At 41.7% G+C, this 12,172-nt stretch overlaps 1 protein-coding gene across 1 annotated transcript; it reads right to left on the bottom strand.

The window, feature by feature from the left end:
• Positions 1-524: 524 nt before the first annotated feature.
• CYP2G2 (cytochrome P450 family 2 subfamily G member 2) lies at positions 525-9,453 on the bottom strand. The gene is made up of 9 exons (XM_001498343.3): positions 9,274-9,453; positions 8,524-8,686; positions 7,037-7,186; positions 5,677-5,837; positions 5,253-5,429; positions 4,353-4,494; positions 2,500-2,687; positions 2,236-2,377; positions 525-1,125 (listed from the first exon to the last, which is right to left on the bottom strand). The coding sequence occupies exons 1-9, from the start codon at positions 9,451-9,453 to the stop codon at positions 944-946; spliced, it is 1,485 nt and encodes a 494-aa protein (XP_001498393.2). The 3' UTR covers positions 525-943.
• Between the last annotated feature and the right edge of the window lie 2,719 nt (positions 9,454-12,172).

Consider the following 12,172-nt stretch of genomic DNA (forward strand, 5'->3'; position numbering starts at 1 on the left):
ACTTATTTATGATGTTTATTCTTAATTGTCTACCTCCCCCACTAGAATTTAAGCTCCACAACGGCAAGAGTTTTGTCTCTTTTGTTCATTGATGGATTCCAAGTACCTAGAGATTGTGCTGGCACATATTGGGTATTCAATAAATATTGGTTGAATAAAATGAAAAATGAAGGATGGTTTTCATCAACTGAGCAAGTTGACGGAGTTTAGAAATGGAATAATAGAGCCGTGGGTGATTTAACTATTCTTCAAAATGGATGGGGGAGTATTTGGAACTGGAAATTGAGACAAGAACAACTAGAAAACCATGTTTAGCAAGTGAGATGATGGGGGAGGGAGAGGTAATGAGCCAGCAAGAAGGTTGAGGCTGGGGTATTACAAGGATGGCCCACCAAGTGGGAAATCTTTGGTGGTGAGCTGGCAGAAAGGATAGCTAATAACAAGGAAGTCAAAAAGGCCATTTTACGTTGTTTGCAGTGCCCTATTGACGTCACACACAATACCCAATAAACTTGCTACAGTGGGCAGTTTTGAGTTCTTTGTTGCCTTTTTGGGAGTGGTGAATATGAGAATCAAGGAGAAAGGATTGTGACTCACATTTTGGTCATTATCAGGGCAAAGACAAAGGAATAACATAAAGACATGGAATCTACAGCAAGAATTTGGTGGAGGCAGAAAGCTCAGGTGGAGGTGATCCGTGATCTGGAGGATGAGAGTAAATCCTCCAGATTGTTGCTGAAATCTTGAACAGGGTGTTGTTTTCCATTGGATATAGAAGATGCAACTCTATATTTTCAGGTGACTCCTGCTGACCTGTGGTCCCATGACAGTAGTAATAGTGTCTTTTCTTAGGGCTGTTGTGAGAATTTAGGGAGATGAGGAGGGTGGGAACAGAACAGGGCTCTGTTGTCTGATGGTCCTTTCTGCTTTCAGTAGGGGGCTCTCAGCGGACCATGAAGCAGAGCTCATAGGTTGGTGGGATGTTGCCAAAGCCCGAGACCTTGGGCGTGATGTCAATGTCAGCAGGCGGCACCAGTGAGCGTAGGGAGAAGTTCTGAAGGATGGAGGTGAAGTAGAGAAAGAGTTCCATGCGGGCCAAGGCCTCACCAAGGCAGATGCGCTTTCCTGTAAGCACAGGGGAGGGAGGAAAAGTGGGTCACACTTGCACAGGATAATGTGGGCATGGGGAGAATTCTGGCCCCACCACCCGTTTGAACCTCAGCTGCCTCCTCAGCATCTCTGGGATCATGATAATATGCACTTTATAGGGTCAGTATAAAGACTCAGTGGGTTTCTATACTTAGTCCTTAGGTAGGGTCTGCCACTTAAAGGGGTCAACACATGGCAACTATTTCTCTGATGGCTTGGATTCCATCAGATTCCAAGATGGAATGGTTCTAAAGGATCACGAAGTTGAAGGTACTGTTCATTTCAACTTCTTAAATGTTTACAAAACGCCTAATTGTTGCCAGATACTGCTGAGGCAAAAGAAAAACAAAAAACAAGAAAGAAAGAAAGCTCACATTTAGTGCACATAATTGAGTCACCCTTCCAGTAGTTTGGAGAGATTAATTTCCATTTTTATAGACAGGCACCACTATTTGTAAGTGATGAAGTGGCTTCCTGTTTCCTAAATACTGCATTGACTCCAGGTTCAATGGGGCTTACACCTAAAATACCATTATTCTAAGATAAATGTCATGGATCAGCAAGCTACTGTTCATTGGACAAATTCTCCATGCTGTCTGTTTTTGTACTGCCTGCAAACTAAGACTCTTTTAGCATTTTTAAATGGTTGGAAAAAATCAAAAGAAAGTAATATTTTTTGACACATGAAAATTAATAAAATTCAAATTTGGGTGTCTATAAATAAAATATTTTGGCATCACAGTCCTACTCATTCAGTTACGTATTGTCTGTATCTCTTTTGTGTTACCATGGTGGAGGTGAGTAGTTCAGACTGCATAGTTGAGGCAGAGACTGTATGGTTGGCAAAACCTAAAACATTTACTATTTAGTCCTTTAGAGAAAAAGTTTTCTGACCTATGTTTAGTGCTATTATTTTTGTAGTTATCAGAGTCAATGGTTCTAATCTATGATTCTGGGATTCTAAGATTTTGTGATTCTATGAAATAGCATTCAACTTCCTATTCAGATCCGAAGGTCAAATACAGACCAATGGTTGGAGGGCATATCCAGCATGTTCTTGGGGGAACTCAGACTGTAGAAACCTACCAGAGGAAAAAGGCACAAAGGCTTCATTCTTCTTGAAGTGACCCTGGTCATCCAGGAAGTGTTGAGGATAGAAAGCATCTGGGTAGCGGAAGTATTTGGGGTCTTTGAGGACCGAGCCAAGCAGGGGAAACACATCAGTACCCTGAGGTGAAGATAGAGGCAGTTAGGAGAAATCAGTGTTTGAGTATGACATAGGGAACCAGGAGGAGAGAGGGGTACAGTGTAAGGAGAAGAGGTAGAGTGACACTGAAGGTGCAACTTCACCTTGGGCAGAAAGTAGCCTCGGAAATGAGTGTCCCGGATGACATTATGGGGGACACCCATGGGCACAATATCTGTCAGTCTCTGTATCTCATGGATCACGGCATCTGTGTAGGGCATCTTCACCCGGTCATCCACACTTGGGATCCGGTGTGATCCTATCACCTGCTCAATCTCTTCATGGATCTTGGCTGGAAGAGACGAGAAAACATAACAGACAAGGACACAGAAGGTAATTCTTAAGGCCAAGGTTGAGCCATGAGTTTGTATCTTCAGCACCTGTGTACCCTGAGGGAGTAGGCCATATTTGTATGGATTGCCTCTTTACTCGTATACCTGACACAGTGGTGTGGCTAATAAATACTCACCAGACCACTGGGAGGCACATAGCCTGGAGCTTTGAATGCCAGCTGGGACACTGATCTTTACTTTATTTTATTTTATTTTTTTGCAACTTAGGACCTCAACTTTAATTCATTCAAACAGAGCCAGTGGTCACAAACTTTAGAGGCAGACAAGACCTGAATTCAGTCCAAGGCTCTGTTTCTCACCGACTCTCACCACCATTGGCAGTTTATTTCTGTTTCCTCACCAAGAAAAATGGGAATAATATTAACACTTAGGTCAAGCATTGTTGAGCAGAAAGCAGTGAGGAACTATGGAAGACTGATGAGCAGGGCAGTGTCCAAATGCCAGCTTGGCTTTCATACACAGATTTTTGACAGGATGGAAAAGAGACACAACAGTTGATGAGGACAGGAATGGAGCAAATGACAGCAATTATGTGACAGTGATTAACAGCACTATTGGTACAATTACCCCTCTCTCGACTTCCGGTTGAGTGACCTTGGGGCAAATGACTTTATCTTCTGAGCCTGTTACTTCATCTTCAAAACAGATGTGATGGTCTAACAAGCTCATAGAGTTGGGAAATTTACATAAAATCCAGTACGCAAGTGACTAGGACAGTGCCTAGCACATAGAAGAGGTTCATTAAATATTTGATGATTTAGATTAGTAGAGGACAACTCTTCCGTCCTTTGTAACAGGAGAAATTCTTTGGCTCACTTTGAACTGCATTAGAAGGGAGAGGGACCAAAATTGGGGATTCTCCTTAAGCAAATAATGAGCTACTCATTACTGGAGTTACTCAACCAGACCAGATTGGAATTTATTGGAGATAGATTCTATTTGATGGATTCTATTTGATTCTGGCACTATAATTGGCTAAATAATGGCCATCAAAGATATCTGCCTCCTAATCCCTGGGACCTGTGAATGTTACCTTACATGACAAAAGATATTTTGCAGAAATCATTAAGTTAAGGACTTTGAGATGGGGAGATTATCCTGGATAATCCATGTTGGCTGTAAATATAATCACAAGGCCCTGTATAAGAGGGAGGCAGGAGGGTCAGAGTCAGAGAAGGAGATGTGACAATGGAAACAAAGAGAGATTTGAAAATGCTATGTTGCTGGTTTTGAAGTGGAAGCAACATCATGAGCCTGGGAATTGAAGGAATACAGTTCTAGAAGCTGGGAAAGGAAAGGAATCAGATTCCACCATGGTTTGACCCAGTGAAAGCCTATTTGAACTTCAAAACTCCAGAATTATAAGGTAATAGATTTATGTTGTTTTAAGCTACTAAGTTTCTGGTAATTTATTACAGCAGGCATAAGAAACTAATACAAGTACCAAGAAGATAATTAAATAAAATCGCCTCTCAAGCCAGAGATTCCAAGCTTCCATATCCTTAGGGTCTAAAGTGTGAAGAGTCTAAGGCCATGGGGTTCTGAGGTTTCAAGATTATGTCTTCTTTCCTGCTGAGAATGAAAGTCACCAGGTGGACACTCACCTTCCACCTCAGGGTACTTCATCATCAGTAGCAATCCATAGCGTAATGTAGAGCTCACAGTCTCTGTGCCAGCAAAGAAGAGGTTGAGAGTGGTGAGGACCAAGTTCTTGAGGTTGAATTCCGTGTGGGGATTACTTTTATCCTGGAAATGAGAGGGATAGTAAACAGAATCATCCTCTTCTGTCTTTATCTTCTTACTTTCTCCCTGTGTATAGGTTAAGCCTTTGTGAAAACACAATCGATGGATAAACCAAGAGAGTATCTGGGAGAGGAAACAGCCAGAGTGAAGGTCCTGAGGCAGGAGTGTGCCTGGTGTATTAGAGAAACAGCAAGGAGGAGACCAGCCTGGTTGGAGAGGAATGAACTATGGGGAGAAAAGAGTAGAAAGAGATTGTCTTGTCAGATTTGAAAGTTCCAGGATATTAGGGTATGCAGTTTTTATCTTCCAACTGTTGAGGTCTTATGATAACAAATGCATAAAACTTCTAAAATTCTATGATACAGAAGTATTAAGCTTCTAAATTTATGTATCTCTAAGACTATAAACTTTTAAGTTTAGTCTCAACTCTTAAGTTTAAAGACTAAATGTCTAAGCTTCCCAAACTCGAAGACTCTAAAGATTCACTGTCCTTTTCTACAGTTGTAAGTCTCTGGCATCTATGATTAGAAAGGTGTAAGATTTTGTTTCCATGTTCCTCAAATGTTTACATTGAAAGTTTATTTTAAAAGTATAAGAGTTGGTGCCTTTAGGGTGTTCATATCTCATCTATAAATAAAAGCGAACCATGTGAAACAATGCTTGCACTTTTATCTCCAACATATTTACAGATGAGGTTAAAGTTGTAGGCACTAAAGATTGAGGAGATAAGAGAAAAGTGTTGGTGGAAGAGGAAGAGGTACCTGGTGCATCTTGATGAGGAAGCAATCAATGAAGTCCCGAGGGTTTTGGGGGTCAAGGGATGCTTCGTTAATCTTGACTCTAGAGGCAATGAAGTCCTTGAGCTCTTCTATCAAGTAGTAGATGTGATTGTGTCTTCCTGGCAAATATTGCATAATTGCTGAATACATGTCATATAGCTGTGGGGAATAGGCAAAGGGGTCAGTCAGTGATGGGCACCAGGGGCCAGCATGGGCTGAGCCTGGAGTCAGATAGCTAGAGTCTATCCAGCACTGGGTCTTAGAACTGGTTGAGGCCATTTGCTTCTTGGACACTCAGGATATATTGATACTTGCCTCCCAGGGATGTGGGGAGGATTAAGTGAGGTACAGGTGGGTGCTTAATTAACTGAGGTTGGGAGTGGGTAGAGAAGTGACTGGTGGGCACCTGTGCCCAAGGTGTGCTCATCTCAGTGAAACTCTCATTGATCATCTGCATCAGCTTCTGGAACTGCTTGTCCTCATAGTCGAAGCGGCTTCCAAAAACGATGGCACTGATGACATTGGAGACAGTACGGCTCAGGAAGAAAGTGGGGTCGATGGGGGCACCTGGGTGATAGAAATTGTTTACGTTGGAGGCAATGATTAGGTGCATGGGATGGGGAATCATTCAGTTGTGGATATCAGTGATGACTTGACTGCTTAATAACATGTGAGTTACTTCATTTTTGTATTTTGAATCTAGATTTCCCAATTTACGAGTTGGTTTAGTATCCATTTTACAGGTTCACGGGGATTCAATATCATTATCCATGTAAAATGCTCAGCACAGTGCATGGCATGTAGTAAGCACTCAAGAAACGCTGGTGGAGCTCAATCAGTAGCTTTTGTTATTAGTATCTATTTGTATTTGTGCTGGAGAGTCACAGATTTTGGAAAGAAGTAGTGGTAAGGGACACATAAAAACAAGGACAGCTGGATTCTGTCTGTTTCTACCAACGATTCCATTTGGGCTGGTAAGAAACTCCTTCCCATGGCCTAAGCTGCACCATCTGCAAAACAGGATGCTGGTCAAGTCACTTGATTTGGTGACAATTTCTCCAGAATAATGCATATATTCATAAATATACAAAGTTGCAAATAATTTATGGGGGTGCATGGACAAAGCCCTTATGTAGATTGTTTAGCACGCATGAAGCCCAAGTGAGGAATCTCTGATTTAGAGAAATTTATCTTTATTTCTATCTATCCATTCATCTCTGTATTTTTCAGCCTCTCTGTCTTTTTAATCTTTTGGCCGCAGTGGATCCAGACTTTATTTTTGGGCAGGGCCTGGATTCCTTTAAAAATATAATGAAGTGGATATAGAGTTTCAGATTTGCTAAATGAAAAATTTCATCTTTTTACAACAATGTGAATATACTTAACACTACTGAAATGGTTAACATGGTAAAATTTTATGTTATGTGGTTTTTACCACAATATGTGTATGTGTGTGTGTGTAATAAAATTTGATTCTATCACCAGAAAAAGTCATAAACTCTCATATTGCCAAAGTCTGCATATGATATCAGGAGCTCACAAACTCCCTGAGATCCACTGACTGAAGTTTCTGGACAAGTGGTCTCCAAGGGTCCTTCATGCTAACTTTTTAGTTGGAACCTGGCTGGAAATCTCAGTAAATCCTTCATCTTTTTCATCCTCTTCCATTCCAGAGTTTTCTCCCACCAAGGCCCATCTTCTCCTAAGTGAACTCTTTACAACCACTGAGTCACCTTGTAGCCCTCCCCATTGGGACACTCACATACCCTTGGTCTTCAGTAATTCCTTCAGTAGGAAGCCAGCCTCCTCCTGGATCCGTTCCTCAATGTTCCGCTTTCCCATCCCAAAGTCCCGAAGGATGGTCAGGGAGAAGCGTCGCAGAATCCTCCATCGTTCTCCATTAGCCATAGCTAGACCTGCCAAAATATCAGAGTCAGGATCCTGCTCCCCTCCCCTTCCTGTGCCCAACTCTGTGCTGGACAAGGATGAGGATATATTATGAAAGCCCTAGACTCTGCAATCAGGAAAGCCCCTCCCAACCTTCCAGGTTTGATGGGGAGACTAAGGTTCCCTTCCTACAGGACCCTCAAAAACAGTCCTGGCTGAGGTGGAAGAAAGGGAATCAGTCTAGAAGTGATCAGGGGAGATCAAGGAGAGTTTCTTACAGGAACGAGACCTGCACTGATAAGACTGGATGGACGCATTGGAATAGATAGAATTCCATGTACGGTACTCTGGAATAGGGAGATTAGTTCAATTTTCTATATAATACTTGGATTCTGTAGACATACACTTACATCTACACAGAAGCTCACACCTATACATCAATATGCGTACACAAAAGGAGTTTCCATGTAGTAAAAAATATTTAGAAATTACCAAATTTACATGGATTGGTGAGTTAATGCCTGGAAATTTAATGAAATGAATTTGGGTGGATTCAAGAATGGAAGGGAGGGTTTGTGACTGGAATGACTGACAAATGGATGGATGACTTTAATTGATGGCGGAAGGGTTAATAGATGGTTTGAGATGGATTTATAAACGGTTGGAAGGAAGGATGGATGGAAAGATTAACAGACAGATGAATGATGGAAGGGTTAATGATTGGATGGATGGAAGGACGGATAGACGGGTATATGGAAAGTTAATTGATAAATGTATAGATAAGTTGGATGGGAAAACATTTGTATAGAAAGACTAATTAGTGAATGGAGTTTGTGGTGGATGTATGCATCAATGGAAAAGAAGATGAACAGAATAAAAGGTTTAGGGATAGATGGATGGATGGAAATATGGAAGGAATGGTGTGAGGCTGCCTGGAATTGAAGTTGTGTGGCCAATTAGAGGTAGATGTATGGGCAACAATAGAAAGGTATCTACCTAAATAGAGGAGGCAGAGACCTATGGGTTGTGTGTGTGTATGTGTAGGAAATAAGAAGCCAGGTTGGCCACAAGAGCTTCAGTGCATACACGAAGATGGTACTTGATCCATTAAAAATTAGAACACGTGTATTGCAGCAGGCACTCTCGAGTCAGATGGTTTGGGTTCAAAATCAAATGGTTCTACCACTTACTGTGTGATATTACCCAACTTTTCTTGCCTTCAGCTTCCTCACTTTCAAAATTATTATAATATTAATAGTGTTCTCAGAGGATGCAATGCAATAATTCTTTTAGCATACTTATCAAAGAAGCTGGGACATAGGAAGTGCATTATAATCATTTTGTTTTTATTATTTTTGTTACCTACCATGACCTTGGAAGTTTCTCTCTATTGTAGCCAATTCTCCACGGCCACTGAAATTGTCTGCTTGGTCTACCAGAGCCTCCTTCACTGCTTCATGTCCACATAAAACAACTACTGGCCGGGGACCCATGTACACGGTGAAGACTGGGCCATATTTCTCCCTGAGCTGGGAGTGAGGGAAGACACAAGAAGAGGGGGATTATTGGAGGACCAAGTACAGACCAATCATGAATTTTTAGGAAGTGAAGATCTCAAGGAGATATAAATGTGGGAAAAACATAAAGGTGAGTCATAGTGTTCGAAAAGCTATTAAGAAAAAGGCACAGAGATTTTGTGATCCTGGGCAAGATGCCCCAAACCTCCACAAGCCTTACTTTGCTAATCTGTAAAATGATGGACCTGGATGAGATGAACTCCAAGATCTGTGCTTCTCTCTCTGAAATGCTAAATTTCTACAATCCTATGATTTCATGATTCTGAGTCTCAAAGTTCTAAGACAATCTGACTGCAAGTGTTCTTGTGTTTAAGGATAGAAGTTACTCTCATTCCAAAGTCCTGAGATTGTGAGAGTCTTAAGTTCCAATGTGCTAGGAGTCTGTGTTTCCAAGAGTTTAAGATTCTGGAATTTCAGAATTCTAAGGTTCATAAAATCAGTTTTCTAAGAGTCCGTGTTTTAGAAGTCAGAAGGTTTTACATGTATCTGTCTATAGGATTAGTTACTACAGGTCTATCAGAGAAGCAGGGCAGACTCACCTTCATGAAAGACTGAAAGGTGGAATCAGTACGGACTTGCAACAGGTTCCCCAGGAAAGGTATCGGTGTGGGACCTGGGGGTAGCTTCCCTCCCTTGTTGATCCGTTTCCAGGCGATGAGGAGGAGCAGGCAAGACAAGCAGAGTGCCAGAAAGATGGTGAAGGCTCTTCCCAGCTCCATGATGCCAGGTCGAGGGGCTGTGTCTAGAGCCCCAGATCCTGCCTAAATATGTTCGGGGAAATCAGCTGTGTGGAAACCTGAACACCCTAGGATTGAAGTTTTGCGGGTATAGATGCTATCAGGGAAGAGATTACTTTATCTGGTGGGGTGATCATATATCCCCTAATCTTGCACCTGAATAAAGGTGGGTTGAATTAATTTAGGAAAATCTACTGAGGCCTTTCCCATTTCTTCATATTTCCAATCCCCTTAGTTATTCACCCTCAGTTCAACCTCTAGTTCAACTTGTCTTGGTGGTGTGTCAGTTGAACATCATTTTTAGGCTATGGAGTCTAGGAATCAGACAATCCGGATTCAAATTCCAGCTCCATTTTTTCTTCATTGGGAGAGTCACTTAACCTTCTTGGCCTCAATCTCCCCATCAGCCAAATGGGATAATCATAAAGTTTCAGAAAGTCTTGCTAGAGAACAGGAATGACTCCATTATCTTTGCCAGATCATAAATAATCACTTTTAAAAATAAAACAGTAAGATGAAGATTTAGAATAGCAAGAGAAATAACTTAATCAAAAGAGTTTTATTTAACAAGTTGCCTTGTTTATGCTCAAGGTGGTATTAAGTAGTAATAATCAAAGATTACTTTTATTGGTTTAACAAAACTCTGTGTGTGTGTGTGTGTGTGTGTGTGTGTGTGTGTATGTATGCACTTTTGTTTTCAAAGTCCACGAAGTAGAGACTACCCTTGAGCCCTAATTTCTAGAGGGAGAGACCATCTCTAAACACAGCCTAGTGATTAGTCCCTGTAATCATCTAAATAAATAGTTTTCAACTCTTTTTGTACCAAATATTTGTAAATCTTATTTACTTTCCGGAAACTAAATTCCCAGGTGTTATAATCTACTTATACATATTATGAAAGAAAATCCAATGCCATTCTCACGTATCCAGATTCTCAGAGTTAGCAATTGAATCTCTTGGGAAACCAGCAGCTTTTAGAAAAAGGCTTAGCTGGCTGGGCTGAGGTGTCCTATGTCCAAAAGCAGTAACAATTCTTGGAAAACTGAAAGACTTACACAGCACCACCTTCTGGATCTTGGATCTTGGATCTGTTGCTAGGATGTCTTTCATGGGGTAAAAGTCAGCTCTGGGGCGCTTCCTTCAACTATCCCAGCTTCGCCTCTCCCTTCCATTCTGACCCACCCCCCTAGACACTCATTCAGGGCTAATCTCTTAGTTATCTGTGATGGTGATGGTTGTGAGTTTTGTTTTCCCATTCAGACAGAAAAGGAGAGAGAAGGCATCCTTAGTACAGTCCTTCTCACCATCCCACTCTAGGCAAGAAGCTAGAAGTGGAGGCACTTGAACTAAAAGATGGAAGTAAGTTAAAAAGGAAAAATAATTGTGAGAACCCAAGACAGAGAAACACAAAGAGAGGCAGATTATGCCAGATATTGTGTGATGGAGATAGAGATCAAGAAGGAGAGAAACAAAGAGAAAAGAGAAGTGCAGAGAAACAAAACCAGAATGAGATCAAAATAGAGCAGAGAGAGAAAAAGAGAGAGAGACAGAGATTGAGCCAAAGTTAGATACCAACGAAGACACAGAGACAAAAGGAAATTAAGAAACAGAGAGAGGGAGATACCATCAGAAGGAAATAAAACAGAAAAATAGTTTCAGTGAAACAGAGCTAGAGACTGAGAAAGAGACATATGGCCAAAGAAGAAGAAATAAGAGGAACCCACACAGCCCTCTCTCTCTCAACTGAAAAACCATTGACTCTGAGGCAGTGTTACCAGACCTGAAGTGAGTTCACTTACGTGATGTGCAGCAAGCCAATCTCTGACACTGGGCGTAGTGGAAGAAAGTAGGAATTTTATTTTTGCACAGAGCTGAGCAAGGAGAGAGGGTAGCTACTTCTGAATTCCCAAACTCCCCAAAAAGTTAAAAGGAAGGGTTTTTATTTAGGGTTTTAGGTAGAGGAGGGGGAGCATATGGCCTTGCTGGTTGGAGCTTTCCCACCAGCCTGTCTTTGGCCTTGAGACTACTTGCAGAGAGGAGGAAGCCTGTGGCCTTGCTGGTCAGCAGCTTTCTCACCAGCCTGTATCTCTTCGTGGGGAGGAGATAATGAATCCAGGTGCTTGTCCTTGGTGGTGTCTGTCTCCATGGAGGATAGTGGATTCTGGAGCCAGGAAGCCAGAGAGTAAGCAGGGAATGAGTGTTTTGGTTTTAACCCCATATATACTGGGTTTAATGTGGGGAAACTGATATCAGGGTCAGTATCAGCAGCAACCCAAATGGACAAAAAGTCAGAAATGGAGATGGCCAGGGAGATGAAAGCAAAGAAAGAGAGAGACAGAGAAGAGACAAACCCAGGGCAAAGTGAGATGGAGAGAGGGTGATTTAGGTTCCATAGGGGGTGTGTGTGAAATGGAACCTGGATCATTTTATGCCTAGTCACATGTCCCTCTGTCTGGGACTAAGACATGCTGTGATTCTGCCAGGAATGTCTTTCTTTCTTTATGAAGTGTCATCTTTGTGTCAGGCATTGAGTTGTGTGCTTGACAAGCAGGGTATCTTCTAATCCAAACAACCAGCTTACCAGGCAGGGCACATGGTCAGAGATGACTTGTTACTGTAAAGCAAGTCTTCTTATAACCTGGGGCTGATGGATGAACTTTGGGGGATTCCGTGTGACTCCCTTAAATGGTATGCACCATTA

Source organism: Equus caballus, chromosome 10 (assembly GCF_041296265.1).
Source record: "Equus caballus isolate H_3958 breed thoroughbred chromosome 10, TB-T2T, whole genome shotgun sequence".
NCBI lineage: Eukaryota > Metazoa > Chordata > Mammalia > Perissodactyla > Equidae > Equus > Equus caballus.

Coding starts and splice junctions, on each gene's coding strand:
- CYP2G2 (XM_001498343.3), bottom strand. CDS start 9,453: ATGGAGCTGGGAAGAGCCTTCACCATCTTTCTGGCACTCTGCTTGTCT. Junction 7,187..8,523: donor GAGAAACTTCCAAGGTCATG/GTAGGTAACAAA, acceptor ATATTTTGGCAG/GTCTAGCTATGGCTAATGGA. Junction 4,495..5,252: donor TCCTCATCAAGATGCACCAG/GTACCTCTTCCT, acceptor TCTCATTTCCAG/GATAAAAGTAATCCCCACAC.